The 21,523-nt window shown below is 47.2% G+C and overlaps 1 protein-coding gene across 2 annotated transcripts in view; it reads right to left on the minus strand.

Annotated features, from left to right (window-relative positions):
- Positions 1 to 20,276, minus strand: part of LOC116950995 (protein transport protein Sec31A-like) — a 46,887-nt gene extending 26,611 nt beyond the window's left edge. The window contains exons 1-13 of one of the 2 annotated variants that reach the window (XM_076073389.1): positions 20,094 to 20,276; positions 13,572 to 13,668; positions 13,291 to 13,414; positions 11,399 to 11,591; positions 10,343 to 10,438; positions 7,009 to 7,149; positions 6,299 to 6,441; positions 5,093 to 5,192; positions 3,568 to 3,729; positions 2,691 to 2,849; positions 2,266 to 2,352; positions 1,734 to 1,874; positions 336 to 410 (exon numbers count right to left, since the gene is read on the minus strand). In XM_076073389.1, the coding sequence (XP_075929504.1) occupies positions 336 to 410; positions 1,734 to 1,874; positions 2,266 to 2,352; positions 2,691 to 2,849; positions 3,568 to 3,729; positions 5,093 to 5,192; positions 6,299 to 6,441; positions 7,009 to 7,149; positions 10,343 to 10,438; positions 11,399 to 11,591; positions 13,291 to 13,414; positions 13,572 to 13,650 (1,500 nt within the window). In that variant the 5' untranslated portion in view covers positions 13,651 to 13,668; positions 20,094 to 20,276. The remainder of the gene's footprint in view (positions 1 to 335; positions 411 to 1,733; positions 1,875 to 2,265; positions 2,353 to 2,690; positions 2,850 to 3,567; positions 3,730 to 5,092; positions 5,193 to 6,298; positions 6,442 to 7,008; positions 7,150 to 10,342; positions 10,439 to 11,398; positions 11,592 to 13,290; positions 13,415 to 13,571; positions 13,669 to 20,093) is intronic. The other variant, XM_032969253.2, reaches the window with a different exon arrangement.
- Between the last annotated feature and the right edge of the window lie 1,247 nt (positions 20,277 to 21,523).

Consider the following 21,523-nt stretch of genomic DNA (forward strand, 5'->3'; position numbering starts at 1 on the left):
AGCATTAGAGTAGCGTGCAATGTATCAGAAGTTGATCTTTGCCTTCCCCGCGCCAATTTAGTGTCAGCACGTGTTGCTTATACCAGTCTAATGTGATGTGTTGCTTATGTCAGTTTAATGTGAGATTGTGTTGATTATTTCAGTCTGTGAGAACGTGTTGCTTATACCAGTGTAATGTGATGTGTGGCTTATACCAGTCTAATGTGATTATAATGTGTTGCTTATACCAGTGCAATGTAAGCATGTGTTGCTTGTAGCAGAACTCATGTGCAGCTTCTACTCTATTAGTGAACAATGCTGGAGCCAAGTGCCAGGCGAAGGTGTGGACTGTGCACCTTGGCGTCGAGCTCATCCGCACTGTACCCCAGCAGCTTCAGGCAGTGCGTGCGTGGCTCCTGCTCAAAATTAACCTGAACAACAACAACAACAACACAAACATCACTGCTGGGATTCACCCGCCAGTCCGGCCGTGTGCTTTACCACCAATATCCAAGTCGCAAGCCAAAGACGGTCGTCCTATCGGGAGCACTCTCTCCTTCGGTTGCCACGTGGTCACCAGGCGAGTCCACCGGACATCAAAGCCGTCTTGTGACATGCACTCCCCTCAAGCACGCTTCCTGTACTTCACCCCTTTCCAGTTCAGTTTTTCTTCCGATTCCGGAAGTAAAGGGACAGGCGGGGAAGGGCGTGTGGCAGTTTGGCGCCAGCTTTCATAGAGTGTGGCGGTCGTGTCGCTACGGTTCTCCGCGGTGAGTACAATGTCTTTAAAAACAGCGGCGCCACACCTCTCCCAAGTAAAATTTGCGTGAACCGCTTGCGCCGTTCCGAGATTCGGCGGTGAATGGGACCCATTCTGCAACTTGCAGACGTCTCGAAACGGGAAAGGGTTATCAGTTAATCATCTCTCTTGTGCGATTTTTCTCTGAACCACGCATCTCTCTTTCTGCCTCTCCAATGCATTTCCCAGCATGTTATGTTATTCTGAATGTAATAACTCCATACTTCTTTGAATACTTTTCAGACTGTGTTCCTTAGCCAGAACATATGTTTCCAATTAATATGCCATGATAGGTACCACACACTGAAAACTTAGTTCCAGAATGAAAAAAAAGTCACATTCGTTAATAACACCGTGGGCATAAAAGTAGCAAGATATAATATGCGACGTTTCGGGAAATGGGCCTTCTTCATAGGATGCGGTGCGCTATGAAGAATGGGAAATTGCCTGAAACGTCGCTTATTACATCAATTATATTCTTGGTTCTTTCAGTAAAGTCACGTAGAAGGGAAACAATAAAATAATAAAAATATAAAACAATAACATCTATTCTGTTCTTTTAAGGCCACGGTGTTCTTGAAGAAAGTGTTGAATATTTCTGTTCATTGTGCTTGCGAGCGCCACTTCCAATGCAGCATCACCGGATAATTTGTTCCAAAATCAACTATGCTGCCCGGCTTTTAACCAATATAAACAATCAAAACAGATTATAAATTTACACTGCCATTCCCCATTACAACAAACTTATTTTATCCGGCGTCATTCATGCAAACTGCATCTCAAAACACTGCACAATTTTTAACGAACGCAGTTTTCCTACAACACAAGCAGAAAGTCGGCCCGAACTCGCGTCAATAATTTCCCCAAACTCTGGGGGAGGGGGGGGGGGGCGCTCCTATCAAGCGACGTGCGGCCAAACCCCCAAGGAAGGCGGCAGCGGGGCTCCGGCGAGCACCTTGAGGAAATTCCAGACGCTCCTCTCAAAGTCGTTGTGTGCTGCGGCGGCACGCGCCACGCAGTAGTCGAGGCAGCGGCCGGAGCGCAGCGCCCCCTGCAGCTCGTCGGAGCGGCGCAGCAGAGCCGTCTCGGTCACCACCTGCGCACGCGGCCGGGGAGAGCCAGGAGGGGGGGGGGGGGGCGGGGGGCATCCACGAAAACGGGCGTGGCGTCACTGGCGAGCCGTGCATATCCCACGCGCGCGCCGTTGAATATAAGAGTTGACGTTAATCGACGAATCGACACGTGGTTACACGGCTGGTCGTGCCGACGTGATCTGCCATCAAACCCATAAGCTAAAGGCATCTGATGAACGATGCCAATGTCATGGACGACAAGGTGCCAACACGAACATATGAAAAATGCATTTTACTTCCTTCTGACCATTAATTCCGCTCTCTTGCATACAATCATCTCGATTTGCTCTCTGTTATCCACACCTTGACCAGGTAAAGCCACTGTCTGGCCGGACAACAAAGCCCCTATCTCACCTGGCTGACAAACACCTGCCGCGGCCCAGCCACGCTCCCGGCCGGAGCTGCCTTCTCGCTGCCGAACGTGACAAGCTTTCCCCCAAACTGCGAGGGGAGAGGAAGAGAACACAAACGAACATTCAGGAGGCCACGTGAGCACCGCCGCATCACTCGGCCACCTCTTTCAACCGAGGCTTTCAATCCACCCGCTGGGGAAGACCTTTCGAAAAGGGGCCCGTTGTCAGCCAACGCCCTCGTCGCACACCGTCCGATGGCATTCGCGAACGTGTTAACCCCGCACCTCTCCCACTGGCACGTCACGGTGCGAAAGAAGCTCAACGTACACACGTACCCACGTGAAGTCGTAATGCGGAAGAGCAAAATCGAATGCGAACGACCGCTCATTCGCAATGGCGCCCGGGGGAAGCAGCGGAGAAACTCACGGCGAAGCAGGCACCCACAGGGCGGCGGATCCAACGCGGGGGCCTCTTGAGCGGCGGGATGAAGGTGCTCTGCGTTGTCGGAGACTGCGGTGGCAGCTGCAGCGGCGGCAGCGGTTGCCCCGTGCCAAACGGATCCAGGTTCCCAAACGACGACGAGATCTGGACAGGGAAGGCGGAGGGGCGGTTAGTTGAAGGTTTACAGATATATGGCGTGGCGGCTCGCCGGGTGGTTTTGGAGATCGGAGTGCTCAGCTGGTATCGCTTCTCATTCTTCTTTCGGTACGGCTGATGCAGAACAACCACAATTTCACATTCACGTCAGGAGCAGCGGAGTGTATCGCTGTGATGTCTCCTCCGTACGTGGATGGGGCATGGCGTCGTTAGACGTTGCATGGTCTGCTGGCATCGCGGAAATCCTGGGCGCGGATCCGGGCGGCCGCCTGTGATTAAATGGGATGGCGGAGGTGGTGGCCCGCTCAGGCCGTATCAGAGCGATGAGCCGGACACAAGCGGGACGCAAGTAGTCAAGGCAGGGACAGTGAGGCAGGGTTGCAGACCACAGAAAAAATACAGAATTTTTAAATATCAGACACGAATGACCAAACATGTGTCAATCGTAAATATATTTTCGAATCAAATAAAGCAGACAAATACGGAAGTGGTTCCAAATTAAATCATAGAAATGTAAAAATGTACAATCATTTTAAATGCATTGCATTCCAATTAGTTTTACAGGTACAACTCCGCAGCTTACAACACCTGTTACGCCCGCTTTGTGCCCATACAAACGCTATCCAAGACCCACCCCGCTTTGGCGCCGGCACTCCAAAGCAGCAGGCGATAAATTGGGCACACGGGCTGAGCGACCGAGGTATACCTTGTCTGCCTGGCTCTGTGTCTGGGCGGCCATGCTGCCACCCATCACCGAGTAGATGCCGATGCGGCCGTCGAAGGAGGCGGCCGACAGCAGGGCGGGGTTGCGCGGACACCACTGGATGTCGAAGCACCATTGCGTGCTGGTGGGCAGCTCGTACACCACCTGCGTTGAGACACGGTCGGGGTCAACGACGACAACACCAACAACCGCCGTTCGCCACTAAGTGGCGGTGACATGACCACGGTGCTCGTGCCACACTAGGTGCGCTTTGAGGCCACGCGAAGTGTCGGAGGCTCGCTGCCAGGACGTCACGGAACAGAGCCAGGTGCTATGGGTTGACTGAGATGGTTGCCAGATGCACCAAACTGTGCTCCCCACTGTGCCAATTCTCTGCGCTTTAGCTGCCCGGCACTGTGCTCGTTGTTGAGAGCATTGCTCCTTTGCCCCCCGTTGTTGTTGGAGAGCGACTGCTTCCAACTCTCCAACAGCGTCCTTCATGAACCTCCTCCACAGAAGCCGATCTTGACACTGCTGGTATCAGTCACTGGGAAGTTCAATCAACTCCACATCCTTCTGTACCACATCAGTCTATATATTCTCCAGCCCATGCTGCGCCCGTTTAGCCCCATCTATCCGGCCGAACAGAAGCTGCTTGAGCATGCGGTGGCTGCGAATGTAGGCTACATGACTCAGCCAGCGCAGTGTGACAAAGTCATCAGTCATGATCCAAATAAATCTGATATAATGGTGAAAGACTGGGTGAAATCAGCTCGCGTGTAGGAGCTAGATGCAACAATCCATCTCGCTGCTAGATGCGAGTTAATATCATTGCTTCATCTCCTCAATGGACGCGTTCTCAGACATGTCAGCTGGAGGAAGCAGTTTCAGGAAAGAGAGGCGGCAGAGGAGTGCTCTCCCAAAGGGAATCAACTGGAAGCTGTAAGAGTGTGCAACTTCACATGTGTCAGCAACACACCACCTTCCCTGACCCTCTGCTAGCAGCTCATCTCCACCACACCTTCCCACATTCCCGTTCCAAACCTCAGAACCCCTCCAACCTTCTCCTTTTTATATACCTCCCAACTACCTGCACTATTGTTCTTCCCCACCTGGCACTTCTCTGTTAATTATTGACATATTTCCATCCAGTTTATATCTATCCCATCTGCCTAACATTCAACACTCATGCTTTAGATCGATCCCAATCCTGACGACTGTATATCTGGAGTTTGCACGTTCTTCCTGTCGTCGAGAGGATTTAGACTATTTGGCTGCTTTAAATTTACACAAACCACTTCGTTGAGCTGTCACCTGTCGCCAGGTGGCTTCTGAAAAAGAGCTCTACAGCTCAGTGCGCCTTACCTGGAAAAATTAAAACAATTGTCTAAGTATACAGTTTTATTTTATTCACACTCACCCCTATTAATATCGGTCGCTACACCACTACAGCACCACCAAGCCAGCCAGCTGAACTCGGCAGTGAGAGTGGCTCCGGTGAAGTGGCGGTGGATGTGTGGTTGCTCACCTCGCCGGTGTTGGGGTTCCAGCACAGGATCCGGTTGTCTTTGGCACAGCTGAGCAGCAGCTCCGGGTCCGCCTGGCACCAGGCGATGGCCAGAATTCCCCTGCGCGAACACGACGCACATTGATTTTTCAATAAAAATCAATGTGAAAGCCAACAACATCCCCCGTGTGCCACACAGTACCCGTGTAACTATGCAATACATCTTTTAGCATGTGTAGTGTGTGCGGAGTATTAAACACAACACAGGTGTGTTGTGTGCTGTACAGTAGCACGTCAGTCAGCCCCCACCATCCCCCCCCAACGCCCCTCCCCTATCGCCCCTCCAGGCCACTAATGTATTACCGCAAGTGCACTAAATATACAAATTATAGAAATAACATCTAATTAAATGCGTTCTAGTGCATTTGAGTATACGTTGCATTCCATTGTCTAATCTAAATTACATAGTATGCAAATTACGTGATTATTTGACTATATTCTTGTAATTATTTATTAGACGACCCAGTGCATCTAAATGTAAAATCCGGCTGGCCAGGATCCAGCTAGCCAGGGGTTTCACTGCATTAGCTACAAGCGCAATCCAGTCACACGAATAGCCCTCAACGCAGACATGAACTTGAGGAAATCCTATGACCAGAGACCAAAAAACCTACGAAGCTCAGCCAGCAGGACACTTTGCGCAATGGGATGCAGAGTTGTACGTATGCATGTTGAACTTCTTTCGCACCGTACGTAGCCAGCCATGCTAATCGGAGGTGCAGGGAAGGACAACAAACTAAACACAAAAAGCAGTTCTAAAGAAATAAGTGGATGATTTAAAAGTGCATAGCTCCAGTGCCTTCCTAATATCGGAAGAGCGTTCGAGATGGCCGCAGAAGGGCATCTGAAAGCGTGCGATGAAGTGACCGTCTAGGTTCGAATGATCTGGTTTGGATGTGTAACAAAGAAGGGAGGCCATGGGTGACGTTGCGATGCCATGTGGCAGGAGCGAGGAGGATTGACGACACCAAGGCGGAGTTAAAGGAGAAATGCACATGCCTACGTGAAGTGATTGTCAAGACCAAAGGAGTGGAAGACGTTTGTGTGGAAGAGGGCGACGGAAGAAGGGGAAACCTCCGGACACACATTTACACGTGGCGGGAGATTGACTCGGCCGAACGGGCAGCGGGCGTCAGCGAGGGCGGCAGGGCGCGTGCCGTCGCGTACCTGGAGTGACTCTCGAGCACCTTGAGGGGCGACGTGGCGAAGCGCAGGTCCCACATTTGGATGACCGGCATGCGGTCGTCCTCGGAGGACACCACGAGTTGCGTCGCCACGTCCGGGTGCCACGCCATGCCCGAGCAGCGCATCTGCGGCACGGGGGAGGTGGGGGGGATAAGGAGCGAAAGCCGGTGGCGTGAGTGCGGTGCATGGGCAGGGAGATGAGCCGCACAATAATCTATGATGGCTGCTGACTCAATGCACATGTACAGTCCATTTGAAAATCCACCATGCGGTTTATGGGGTCATTTGTAATTCACCGTGATGTACAGTGCCAGTTTGGCGAGGTTTCCTTGCCAACGCCGTTATTATTCAAGTATGAAAGTATCTAGCTATTCAAGAAAAGCTATTGGGAGGGGCTCATCTACTTTAGTCCTGACCAGTGGTGGGAATTCCACATTAGTTTGGAGGACACGAGTTATTCCACACGACGGCCACTGCCGACCACTCACAAAATGTTATTTACTTGACTGACCCTGTGTGTGAATGATCGCGACACTGCCTTCTCCACTCAAGACTTGAACTCGGCAATTCCACGTTAACACGCGCTAACGATCGAGCACCAAAACAACCCCCAGAGGGCATCGGCACGCCGATATCAACCGCACACCCAGGGGAACCCCCGGGCTTGCTCCGCCACCCTCACCCACACTCACGCGGTTGCTGTGGTCGCTGACTTTGATGATGGGCTCGTTCTTACGCAGGTCCCATACCACCGCCTTGCCGCTGGGGCTGGCCGACGCCAGGATGTGCTGCACCTGCCGGTTCCACGCCACGCACACCACATCCTCGGCCGGCTACACGCGCGCACACAGACACACACATTATGAGGATCTACAGTCCCAGCTTACGCACAGTCCACACACACACACACGCACAATGACAATAATTCCCCCCCCCCCCTCCTCCGTGAAACTTTCGTAGACTCTTGTGCCAAGTGCTGTTAGCGAGCACCTATGAAGGCCAGAACAAGAAGAGCCATTCTTTTCGAATTCGGTTAAAAAGCTCCATATTTAAAGAGCCGCAATGCACGTCAATAGGAGACAGTGGTCCTCAATAAAACAACAACATCATGGAGCAGTCCTTAAAGAGCCGCATGCGGCTCCGTAGCCGCAGGTTGCCCGACTCCTGCCCATGGTAAACCGGACTCTCAGGGTCAGGGGTCGGCAACAAAAATAACAAGAGCAGTCATTTTTTTTCTAATTCGGAAAAAAAAAACCTATTTCAAAAGCCGCAATGCAGCCCTTAAAGAGCCGCTCCAGAGCCGCAGGTTGCCGCCCCCTGGTCTACCCAGTACCGCTGTTTACACACCACACACCAGACTCATTCAAAAGCCAAGGCGACCTAGGAGGGGCCCGAGACCAGGTCGGTATTTCCCACCGAGATGGGCACGGGTACGGCACTGAAACATCGGCAACCAAGGGTTAAGACCCCGAGCCAGATTGAGGAATACTGTAAGAGCAGACCTTGCTTGACAGATTTTGGCCTGGAACGAAGCGAATGTGAACTTCTCAACTGGACATGGCAGGCTGATGAGCCTTGAGGGTGAACTACACCTGTCTACAGTGCTGCAGACTGTCCATAACGGCTTTCTACATGATCTGCCAGCCAAAGGTTTTGGCTGTAATAAGCAAGCGTTTAAATCTTAACTCTTTTTTTTATTTTGTGAGCGCTTAGCACTTATAACTTTCATCAAAGTAGCATGAACACTGGCGGAGCCAGTGGGGGGGTGGGTTGGCACGTGCCCCCTCAATGATCCGATCGAAATCCCTAATGTCGATCGGATCATTGGGGTTTATTAGTAACAAATCGGCATTTTTCGACCCCCACTGCCACTGTTTAGCATATTAGTACGTGCCAGGGACTCTGAGATGACAAGAACAATAGTCTGAGTCCATAATTGGCAATAAGCAACGGCAAAGCAGTTATAAGTGACTCACAGAATTGTGCGCAGTTGCGTATACAGAGTCCACGACTTCCCTGAAGGCATCAGCACCTTCAGCGAGCGCGATGCCGATCACACATCGCGGTTCGAATCTGACCCTCGATCGATGTCTGTACCATCGTCGCACACGCGTTGAATAAAAAGCAAGGGACAAGCCCTTACTTACTAACAACTCCTTACTTACTAACTCCTTACTAACAACTCCTTACTTACTAACAACTCCTTACTTACTTACAACTCCGTGCTTACTAACAACTCCTTACTTACTAACTCCTTACTTACTAACAACTCCTTACTTACTAACAACTCCTTACTCACTAAAAACTCACTCACTAACAAGTCCTTACTTACTAACAAGTCCTTACTTACTAACACGTCCTTACTTACTAACAAGTCCTTACTTACAAGTCCTTACTTACTAACAACTCCTCTATCATTTTTCATTGCTGGAGGGGTTGCACCCTCTACCTGAAAATCCTGGCTCCGCCATTGAGCTTTACACACAAAACACATACATACCCCGCACATCATGCACGAAGGAAAAACGTGGAAAAATATATATTCATATTGACAAGTGATGACAAAGTCTGGCTACCCACCTCCGAGTTCCCGATCGAACATTAAGTCCGATTCGCGAAACATATTCCCATTCTAAATTGTTTATTATTATTAATTATACAGTTCAGGATTAGCTCTTAAGTTAGACCATCTGAGCCCCTTAAAGAGACAGTTAAAATCCCTATGGACATATAAAGACAAAAGTCTTCCATTGAACCTTGCAGACTGTTAGGGCAAGTGATGTTAGTACCTAGTCGTGTGAGCACAACACACAAGGACACAAGAGGCAGTGGCGTCATTACCACGCAGCCTGGCCACCCATGTCCCATCCGTGTTGATACTGAAGGGTTGCACCCTCTACCATGTGAGTGGAATAAGTCAAACAGGTTTACAGCTCCAAGCAAGTGGCCGAAATTGCATCGCTATGGCGCGGGAGTCTATCCACAGAACGAAAGACAGATGACATCCCACAAAGCAGAACCTGTTTAGTTGACCTCAAGGGGATGAAGGGCTGAGTCAGGCCCTAACCAGGATTTAAACTCGCAACCTTGTGATTGAGAGCTGCACGCTGTAAACCACATTGCCACACAGCTGAATTAGTCAAATTGAATGACGGGGCAATATCAATTTCACTTCTTCAGCGGGCGATGTGCATAGTCACGGACAGAATACAGGTCGCCAGGAGTGTCGAGCAGTGCATAAATCACGACAACGCTCCGCAAACCTTGGCATGCGCAATTAAATACGGTCAGCTTTAAGCAGCAGAGGAGAGCGCCCACTGCCAAAGGCGTCGTGTACGCAGGAGGAAGGAAGACAGGGGACCGACAGGCCTCGGGGATGTTAGTAACAAGGAGGGAAAGCAGAAAATCATCACGTGAAAAAAGCGTCCGCGTCTTACCTCTCGCATCTATGAACGAGCGTCGGCGAGAAAGAGAAAGATCGTCAATTATTACATCACCAAAGCAAATATTTTCAGGAACAAGCATTTGCAAATGCGCATTAGTATTATTTTAAATGCATTTGGTGTTATACTATACTCTGCATATGTAGTTTAAGGATGCAGCAATGATTTTTACATTTACAAAAAAATATTAGAGAATTGTTTTGATGATTCATGCAAAGCATTTGATTATAGGAAAAGTTGTACAATAGAAGTTTAACATAGCTATGTCTGCTGGGATATTGAGTTTTACAAATGTGACACCATAGAGTGCACATTAAACGTCTAAAATGCAACCATGGCAGCCAGTTGATTAAAAGGCCCTCAACCAATTTCTTATTTGAATTTCCCTGCAGGAATAGCACCGACATCACCAATCACAATAAACATAGAAGATTTATACATTTACACGTGATTTTCAATTCAAGGGGCAAGCGTCAATGACTCAGCATAAATGTTCCAAGGAGAGAGTCGCAAAATATATCCTTCACGTGTCACCCTTCTTTATACGTGACGTTTCAGTAAGGAGCCAGAGAACACGCCTCACCTGTGACTTTGAGCCAGGGGTCATGGGAGTGCCAAAGTTGTTGAGGTCCCAGATGTAGATTTCCGAGTCATTTGCACCAGAGGCCAGAAGGTTGGCCTACAAAGAAGGGATTATGCGGTCTGTACAGTTCGAAGGCGAACAGCATTGGACGTGAGATCACGGAACAGTACAAGAATTTATTTTTCTGACACTACTTTATGCTTGGTCAAACACAACCCTGCCAAGTTTCCGGAATATTATAAAATTGGGCACATTCTGGTGTCAATTTGGTCACAAGCTGGACTGTAACTGGGGATAACAAAGCGTGATGATGCATGGTGGTCACTCATTCAAGCACTATCCAGGCTCAACACGATTGTTGTAGATGTAGAGGCATCAAAAATAATTTTACATTGAGGGAGTTGAGCCAGAAAATTTGCATCAGGAGTTGCGGAGTGGCGAATCGCTGCGGCGATGCCTCCTTCGTATTTGTGAATGGGGCACCAAGTCGTTATGTGTTCCATGGTCTGTTTTGGGTGACCACAGTCGCACACCGGAGAGTTTTTAGCCATGGTTTGTACAGACGCAGTGTATTGGATTTTTGTTTTATTTGGCTAACCATCGAACAAAGATGGTCATCGCATCGCACGTTTTCAGATGCGTTTCTGTGGCTGTCTGGAATGCTCTTCCTTCCGATATTAGGAAGCCACTAGAGCTATTCATCTTTAAATCTAGATTGAAAACTAATTTCTCGAGAACTGCTTTTGTGTTTAGTTTGTTGTCCTTTCCCCGCACCTCGACTAGCACGGTTGGCTCTGTGTGGTGCGAAAAAAGTTCAACATACATAGATGCTTTGTGCCCATAACCTTTGATGACGATCGAAGCCAGAGATCTTCTGCATCGAGTCTTTCGCAAGGTGTCCATTTGTTACTTATTCAACTCTGCCAAGCTCTGTCAAGATCGGGCTCATTCGAGTGCGTTTTGTCCAGGGTCAGAACATAACCGTGGACAAACAAGCACGCTTAGAACAACCGCCCGCGAGCGCCCGGTGCCGAGGGCGCTCTCCGGTCACGCTACCTGGAAGGGGTTGAAGTCGAGGGCGCGCACGGGCCCCGTGTGCCGGTCGTTCTCCCCGATGATTGCGTCGGCGTCGCCGCTCAGCACCTTGTCGGCCGCGTAGAGGATGAGCACACCGTTGTCGCTGCCGCCCACCACCACGCCGGCGCCCTCCTCGCCTGGCAGGGGTGCCCCCCACACCAGCTTGTGGTACCTGCGCATATGTCGCGCGTGCGCGCGCACGTAATTTACTTCCAACAAAAATTTGAAAGATTCCCCCCCCCCCCCCCCCGTATAGCCCGAACAGACTGTCAGGGAAAATGCTGTGATCGAGCAACTATCCACTGGTGTAGGAGAGCCTCCCCAAGCCGGGTGGGTAAAGCGTGTTACTTGACCATACTTCACCACGCTGGTCAGTGCAAGCGAGTGAAGGGGGGGGGGGGAACAAAACCGGTTGAGATATTTCTCACCACTGATGTTGGCAGTGGCCAGGCATCGAACTCCGTTTGCCAGGTTCACAGCACAGCGCACGCAAAACTGTGCCGCCCCTGCTCCGCCCCTGTTTCAAATACCTTAATTACTCAGGAAATTGTCAACCGGGCCTCGGGACGCTTTTTTAGGAGGGTCCTGCATTGGGATATTTTTGGTCAATTCAATTTGTGCTTGGCTTCATGTGGTAGGAGACCGGAGTCCCCGGAGAAACCCATTGCATGAACAGCGATAACACATATAGCTCCCACAAAGATGGATTAAATGCATTGCTGCACTGCAAGCTCCTAGTCAGTTGCAGTCCAAGCCAACAACACCCAATATTTCCGAACAGATACTGACCAGCCTCTAACCTGCTTAGCTTCTAAGATCAGATGAACCTGGATGAATGTATTCATAGTTTAAAGCTGCCAAAATAGATTAAGATAACCCCATTATTAAGCAGGGAGACACTTAAGACTTTTTATTACATTTCCAGTAAATGTGATCGCTACATTCTTTTAACGTTCTTCCGGTGGTCAAACACTGGGAAGCACCAGAGAGGACGCCTTAAAGTGTGAAGTGTAAAATTTCATTTAAAAAAAAAATTCCGGCATGAATTTTGACCAATTCATAAGTGGCACGTGTCAAAGTGACTGCCGATGGCCTTACACATCCGTGCACAAGCCAGTCAATGAAGAGCCCTCTCAGGGCTGGGCGCACACACACACACAACCCATCCTGCAACTCAAGTGGGTTTCACTGAAGAGCTGTTAAAAAGTGGAGAGCACAGAACCACATTGAAGCTTCTATGTTCCAGGAAGCCGGGTGTCGGGACACGTCGGGCAAATAAGGAGGTGACCCGTGGCTGAAACTCACAGATTAAGCGATTTAAAATAAAAAAATCAATAAAATTCTGGATTCTGATCTAGACGACTAGCCATCATTAGCACGTTTGGCTACGTACGGTGTGAAATAAGTTCAACATACATCCAAACATAATCAACAAAAATTGAGTCCTTTTTTGATTTGGACATAGAAGCAAACTAATTTACCATCAATGTCCTTTCACTGCCACGTGGAACGATCAAGAAGTGAGGCCATCCATCCAAGAGGTGTATTCCCAGTGTAAGGAATTTTGCTGTGCTAGTTACATCTGATGACAGAAACTTGTTTTGCCTCCGAAACGTCGTGATTTGGTTGACTTTATTTTTCATTTTTTACCTACGTGACTTTACCGAAAGAACCGAAGAGTATGGATCATTGCAGTCACGAAAACTTACAATCTAGAGAAACATGCAAGTCTACAGGAAGCAATCACCATGACGGGAGAAAGGAAGGCGTGTTAGAAGTTAGCCTAGCCTCATCATCAGCCGCCATGCGACGACCGACGGAAGAGAAGGCAGAGAGACCGGTCCAGGGGTACTGCCGTCGCTGTGCGATACCTGTTCTCCGTGGTGAGCGTCCCGCGCAGCTTAAGATCCGTGGAGGAGTCCGCCAGGTCCAGCTCAAAGACCTCGAGAGCCGCATTGGTGCTGAAAGTGGCGTCGAGCTGCTGCGCCGAGGTTCCTGCACGCGGCGCGGCAAGCGCGGCACCGCGGCGTCAGCGCAATGCCGGCAGCATAAAACCAAACGCGCGCGCGCCGCCACGGCATTTCCACCAAACGCAAACCCAGATCTCACGGTCTGGGAACTCTGCGTAGCGATGAGGTGCGAGCGTGTTTACCTGTGGCCAGGTAGATGGGGTGCTGGGCCGCAGGGCTCCACGCCTGGTTGGCCGTCCTGTCTATCTCCTTCAGCTTCATTGTGGAGAATGGAGAAAACTGAAAAACAGTCAAATGCACACACTGACCTGAGTAACATACCCCAACTAAGGGCACTTCACCCTGAATTTCCATTAGAATACAGTAAAACCTTGCATTGCGACCATAATTCGTTCCGGAAACGTGTTTGTAATCCAAAGCACTCGTATATATCAAAGCACTCGTATATCATTTCGATTTAAAGCTTTCGTGACTGCAAGGATTCATCTTCTTTGGTTCTTTTGGTAAAGTCACGTAGAATGAGAATAAAATAATAAATTGATAAAATAAAATAACACAATAATATTGTGTTATTTTATATATTGTGTTATTTTACTTTATCAATTTATTATTTTATTCTCATTCTACGTGACTTTACCGAAAGAACCAAAGAACACTTGTATATCAGTTGTGATCACGTGACGCTCGGCAGACAAAGCGTATACGTACTGCTCGTACTGCAAGACCCTCGCTCATCAAATTAATATTTATTTAAACATTTTGCTCGTCTTGCAAAACACTCGCAGATCAAGTTACTCGCAATCCAAGGTTTCACTGTACTTTACCTTTTAATCTTTGACCCCCAACTGCATCCCAATTGTGCGAGCGCCATCGTGCCACGAGACGATGTGCCCATTCGAATATCTCACGCAGGAGAACAGCCCACAGAAGCAGAGACCACAGATCTACCTCTGAGAACCCTTCAAGTGGGGCAAAGGAGGCTCGAAACTTGAAATTTCACTCATTCTCACTCACAAATGGCTGCACGACTGTTTGCACAACTGATCAAACAGTGGAGTATCACAGCAGCCCCTCCTACGGCGACAATGCACGCTGTTGCCACCGATATGTGGACTTGTGTGCATTTTGCTTTCAATACTTTTCATCGACGCCCTGAGCAGAAATGCCAAGAGTGGTTCTGGCAAGTCTGTGCAATTCTTGAGCAAAGGCCACATGCGGTTGAGCATGTTTTGGGTCGCCTTCTCCTGCACTGGACGTGCAAAGCAGAGTCACACGTGTGGCTTCATTTGAACTCAACACAAAGCAGATGGCACCTCTTTCTGAAGTTGCATGTGGATGGCACTATGGATCCAGTCGACCCCTAGGAAGACCACTTTTGGATCCTGGAGGGATAAAAGTTTAGGTTGTCCCCCTACCCAGGATTTGAACTCACAACCTTCAAATTTTGATTTAAAGCTTTCGTGACAGCAGTAATTCATATTCTTAGCTCTTTCGGTAAAGTCACGTTGAAGGGAAACAATAAAATATATATTTTATTATTTTATTGTTTCCCTTCAACGTGAAAATATATATTTTATTATTTTATTGTTTCCCTTCAACGTGACTTTACCGAAAGAGCTAAGAATATGAATTACTGCTGTCACGAAAGCTTTAAATCAAAATTTGAAGGTTGTGAGTTCAAATCCTGGGTAGGGGACAACCTAAACTTTTATCCCTCCAGGATCCAAAAGTGGTCTTCCAAATAATAAAATATATATTTTATTGTTTCCCTTCAACGTGACTTTACCGAAAGATCTAAGAATATGAATTACTGCTGTCACGAAAGCTTTAAATCAAAATTTGAAGGTTGTGAGTTCAAATCCTGGGTAGGGGACAACCTAAACTTTTATCCCTCCAGGATCCAAAAGTGGTCTTCCAAATAATAAAATATATATTTTATTGTTTCCCTTCAACGTGACTTTACCGAAAGAGCTAAGAATATAACCTTCAAATTGATGCAAGCGCTTTAACCACCAGGCCTGATTTTATGGAAATATTTAATGTGCATAAAAAACTGAAATGGATAACATAGATTAACAAATATAATACAATAAACACATAAAAGTACATCAGTGTATATAAAATAATGTGTTGTCCATTGATAGATGTTTCTAACTGCCTATGCTGTACACGTTCAGGTGAAGAGGGAAACTTTTCATGGGGTGCATTACAAAACGCCACTTTTAAAAAAACACTGGGTGTGCTCACGCCAGCTTGCGAGAAAACCCGGATCTGTGATTCACCGCTCGGGAGGTGAGGTCTTGGGGTGGAGTACGTGGACCATGACATTTCACAGCAAGTCTTTCCAGCGCGTATACATAGACATATAATTATAATGACCCTACAGGTCACGGCTGTACCCAGTGATTCATTCAACTCAGTTGTAGTCAACAGTGAATATATTGCTTTCCAACAAAACAGAATGACATTTCATCATTAGTGGCACATGTGTGTGCATGTTTACAGTACAGGTGAGTGTGTTCCCCTACTCAAACAGACAATAGGAAGTGTTCACCTCCTAATAGCATCCTTGAACCAGTGGTAGATATATTCTTAGCTCTTTCGGTAAAATCACGTTGAAGGGAAACAATAAAATAATAAAATATATTGTTTTATATATGTTATTATTTTATTGTTTCCCTTCAACGTGACTTTACCGAAAGAGCTAAGAATATGAATTACTGCAGTCACGATATCTTTAAATCAGTGGTAGATAGTCCACATTGCTATGGTATGGCCCAGTTATTCTACAGGACAAAATAATCATGTATGTGTATACGGAATAAAAACGGACGTCTTTGCCGACTTTGACAGCCTTCACACACAGACTCTTTGGCTCCATATACCAATGTCTTCCTTCAAATCTCCACTTTAGCCCAGGTCTCTGCTTCTCCTCAACTGCCCCTCCGCCAAGCCTACGACTCATTCTCTACGATCACCAATTGATATTATTACTTCCTCAGTAAAGCGAAAATCAAAAACCAGCACATCCTTTATGTAGAGGAGTGGTGGCGCACACCTGTAACCCAGCACTGTGGAGATGATGATTTGTGGATCACATGAAACCCCCTTCCCATGAGCATCGAGGTGCCATAGCCTGGCTTCCCAGGAGAAGGCAGTACAGGAAATGTGAACCTCACCAATTCCATCTGCATAGAGTGTCGCCCCCTCGCATACATGCATTTTATTTCACATTTAAACATGCAATTATTTGGCTGATCAACACCTTAATATGTAGAAAAACGCAGAGCTTGGGGGCATGTGTTAATGTTTCTCTACTTGGCTGCTGCCTTCCTGCTTGTCTGTGGTTCCTTGTGCCTTAAAAGTCTAGCCTAAAACGAACTACTTTTATTTTACTAGATAAGGCCCCCTGAACTATACATCTCTATTCAGGAGCGACCCGGCCACACATGATAGCTCAACCAAGTGGCTTAAAATGTGAACATTTATAGCAAGCGAAATGTTGTAAACGCATGTTTCTAAATGTGGAGGGGAACACGGGAGAACCCAGAGAAAAATCCACACGGCCATGGGGAAAGCATGCATCAGGGTCAGGATCGAACTCACGCCCTCCCGTATACCAGGCGCGGAGACGTTCTCTGTCTTCCTGAGCGAGCGAATACACTGCACGTGACAAGCTGAAATTATTATTGTATGCTTAATATTCCACCCTTTGTAAGCGTGCATATATGCCTAATTAAACCACCACTCGCTGAATGCCTACTTTTGCCGTACATTTCCATTTAACTTTTTCTCATTTTAAATCTGGAGAGTTAAATCCGACATTAGGAAGCCACTGGAGCTTTGCACTTTTAAATCTAAATTTTAATCTACTTTCTTTAGAACTTGTTTTTTTCTGTGCATAGTTTGTCATCCTTCCCCACACCTCCGATTAGTGCCATTGTCTACGTACGGTGCGAAAGAAGTTCAACATAGATAAATACAAGGGATCGTGTGTTAACCAAGACGACTGCCATAACAGCCGCCTCTTGAAATATACAGCAATGCTGATGCATTGGTATAAAAGTCCAAATGGTATTGCCTTGACAATCAGTTGTACGGAATTCATTGAGCTGCACTGCCAGGGTCCGCTTCCAACAGACCACGTCAGCACACACAACTGCTGGAAAGCCGAACGGAGAAAAATGCACACGCATACCACAGCAAGGAATTCACACTCCAATTAGGACTAGTGTTAAGGGTAGGTTTGAAGTTTGGAACAGTTGTGAAAGGTGTTAGTTATTTCGTTGGTTATAGTTAAGGATGCATTGAATGGTAAAGTTACAAGGGTTAGGAACAGCTGTACAAATATACCGGGTCCAATTGCACAAAAGCAGTTTTTTCATGAGTGCAAATCATATACCAAGTTACACGTGGGTGAAATAAAAATGGTACTCCTGTTCAGGTATTTAAAACTACGCCTTTAGGTAAAGTTAAAATCACTCACCGCAATTCGCACTTTGGAAACCACATGTCCGTGTCTCGTGAGTGTAAGTGACCTGTACTATTAATTAAACAGTACTGCAATAACTACTATAATTACACCCACGATAATGAAACAGCGCTGCAAAGCACAGTAACAGGAGTGTTACATTGCATAAAGGTAATCGTAATACCCAATTCATAGTTCATAGTGACAGGAGCAATGCAATACCAATAACGTAGAGTCTTGGCTTCATGAAAACAGATTTATAAAATAAATATTTGTAACAAAAAAAACTCACTGCATTCAGCAATATTTGAACAAAGTAAAAAAAGTATCTATTTAAACTAACACGTGCGTTGTTAATGCAATACACTAAAACTAAAAAATGTTTATTTTTTTTATTTAAAGCTTTCGTGACTGCAGGGATTCATATTATTGTTTTTTTCGGTAAAGTCGCATATAAGGGAAACAATAAAATAATAAAAATAGAAAACAATAAAATTCTCACGACGTTTCGACTGCAACACAAGCAATCATCATCAGGTGTGAAAACCACATCAAGAAAATTTGAAAAAAGTAAAGTTTTTTTACATTAGCACCACGGAGAGCGATTTGACAGTTATTCAGATGGACGAGTCCATCTATGTTCCGAAAAGAGGAGGGGGGAGACGAAAAATAATGGATGCGGTCTGAAAGCCACCTTAAATGTGATCAATCAATTAAGACCCGAAATGGTTTATCAAATCCTTCCAATGATTGCTAAGCCAGAATCCATCTTCTCGGTTGAAATTGTCTCTGTGTTTGTATATGTGGATAGCCTCATGAACGAATCTCTCATGGTAGCCAGATGGCTTGCAAAGAACCTCTGCCTTGGAGAAGTCAATGTCATGTGAGCCTACTGAATTATAACAATGATCTGCCACGGCCGAGGTGTTGGTCCTACCGTGTTTAAGGTCTGCTTTGTGTTCACGAATGCGGTCCGAGACATGGCGTTTGATTTCTCCAATGTAACTACTACCACAGAGGCAACTTAGTTTGTAGACGCCAGGGTACTGTATGTCCGGAATCACATCTTTTACAGACGGAACCAGATCACGGATTTTATGTAATGTGTTGAATCGGACCTGGATCTTGTGTTTATTCAAGATTTTGGAGATCTTTTTTGTGATCCCCACAATGTAGGTTTATTTTACCAGGTAAGGCCCTACTGAACTATGCATCTCATTTTCAGGAGCGACCTGGCCACAATAGATAGCTCAACAAATTAGCTTCTCATCACGTGGACATGTACAGCAGCCACATACTCGCAACGCATGATGTCCATTCCAAATGTGGAGGGTGGAAAACCGGAGAAAAATCCACGCCACCACGAAGAGAAGCATGCAAGCTCCGAGTATACAGGCGTCAGGGTCGGGATCGAAACCACGACGCGACCTTCTGTACACCTGGCGATGTAGTTAACATCTCGCCGCCGTGGCGAAATTTTATACGGAGCAGTGTTCCCGAAACAGCGGGGCAATTCAGGAGCAGGGTGCCTCGGTAAATCCGTTTCCTTAACAAAACATCGTTCTTTCCATGAGGACCACATTCATACCCATTTCATTTGTACCGACATATCAATAATGAACACGATGAAGTCGAAGTCTATCTATGAATGGCCTTTGGCCGGTGTTCATCCTCACTGGGCTGCATTGATCCAGTGTGGTAAAGCTTCCACAATCTCATGGCGGGGATAAGTCCATCCGGAGCACCGCCACTTGTGACAGGCGAAAAGTCGCACAACTCAGCTGCTGTAGTCGTTGTTCAAATCAGCCACTCCGCTCTCGAATCGCCCACACCACTCTCAAATCTTCCTCGGCAGTCCTGGTTGGCAGGCACTCTACGTTCCTATGACGGTGGACAGTCCATCCACAGGATGCCACGAATGTAACAACCCCGCCAGCCATCAATAACCATCAGCCACGACCAATCCACTGCTGGATGAAGTTACACCACAACGTGCCGCGACTGCTCACCAAACGCTGTCACGCATCTAGGCGTCACCGGCGCCCACAATAATCACGACCCTTTACAAGTTAAAATACTATTGTTATTGTCGTCGTTTAAACTTGATTTAGATAAACATCGCCGCCACTTCCCCGACGAGCGGGGCCTTGCCCAGAGAGGGCCTTGCGGCCAAAGGGGATCCCTCTCCGCCGTCTCTCTCCCCACTCCCGGCAGGGCGGGCGGAGTCACTCACCCGCACGGAGGAGAGACTCCCTGCCCGCTCGTCAGTTCATCCACAGCGACGACGACGAGGAGGAGGACGATGGTGGTGGTGATGAGGAGGAAGAGGAGGAGGTGACGAGGGGCGACCCCGTCAGCTGGGCCCTAGGCAACGTGGCAACCGCATCCCGGCACGCACCGCGCGGCCTTAAAGGCGCACCACCCCCCTCCCGACGACCACCCACGCCCCGCTCAACGAAAGGCGCTGGGGTTTCGGTGACCCCGCCAAAACTAAACGACAGCTCCCCCCATCCATGAGAGTCGGTGCCATTGTGGCCATGCAAGCCACAGAGATACACAGAGACTCGTAGAGATACATAGAGACCCAAATAGACTCGTAGAGATACATAGAGACTCGTAGAAATTCATGTAGATACATAGAGATACATAGAGGCCCAAATAGACTCGTAGAGATACATAGAGACTCACAAAGATACACAGAGATACACAGACTCATAGAGATACATAGAGACCCAAATAGACTCGTAGAGATGCATAGAGACTCACAGAGATACATAAAGACTCACAGAGATACACAGAGATACATAGAGATACATAGAGACCCAAATAGACTCGTAGAGATACATAGAGACTCACAGAGATACATAGAGACTCAAAGAGACCCAAATAGACTCATAGAGATACATAGAGACTCGTAGAGATAAATAGAGACTCGTAGAGGTACATACAGACCCACATAGACTCATAAAGACTCATAGAGACCCAAATAGACTCGTAGAGATACATAGAGACTCACAGAGATTCATAGAGACTCATAGAGACCGAAATAGACTCATAGAGACTCATAGAGACTCACAGAGATACATAGAGACTCATAGAGACCCACATAGACTCGTAGAGATACATATAGACTCGTAGATATACATAGAAACTCACAGAGATACATAGAGACTCATAGAGACCCAAATAGACTCGTAGAGATGCATAGAGACTCACAGAGATACATAGAGGCTCATAGAGACCCAAATAGACTCGTAGAGATACATAGAGACTCGTAGAGATACATAGAGGCTCACAGAGATACATAGAGACTCGTAGAGATACATAGAGACTCACAAAGATACATAGAGACTCATAGAGACCCAAATAGACTCGTAGAGATACATAGAGACTCACAAAAATACACAGATACCCAAATAGGCTCGTAGAGAAACATAGACTCGTAGAGACTCACAGAGACCCAAATCGACTCGTAGAGATACATAGAAACTCACAGAGATACATAGAGACTCATAGAGACCCAAATAGACTCGTAGAGATACATAGAGACTCGTAGAGATACATAGAGACTCACAGAGATACATAGATACTCGTAGTGATACATAGAGACTCGTAGAGACTCACAGAGATACATAGAGACCCAAATAGACTCGTAGAGATACA

The sequence above is a fragment of the Petromyzon marinus genome, chromosome 41, assembly GCF_048934315.1.
Source record: "Petromyzon marinus isolate PM22_M1 ecotype Great Lakes invasive population chromosome 41, UKy_Petmar_22M1.pri1.0, whole genome shotgun sequence".
NCBI classification, from domain to species: Eukaryota; Metazoa; Chordata; class Hyperoartia; order Petromyzontiformes; family Petromyzontidae; genus Petromyzon; species Petromyzon marinus.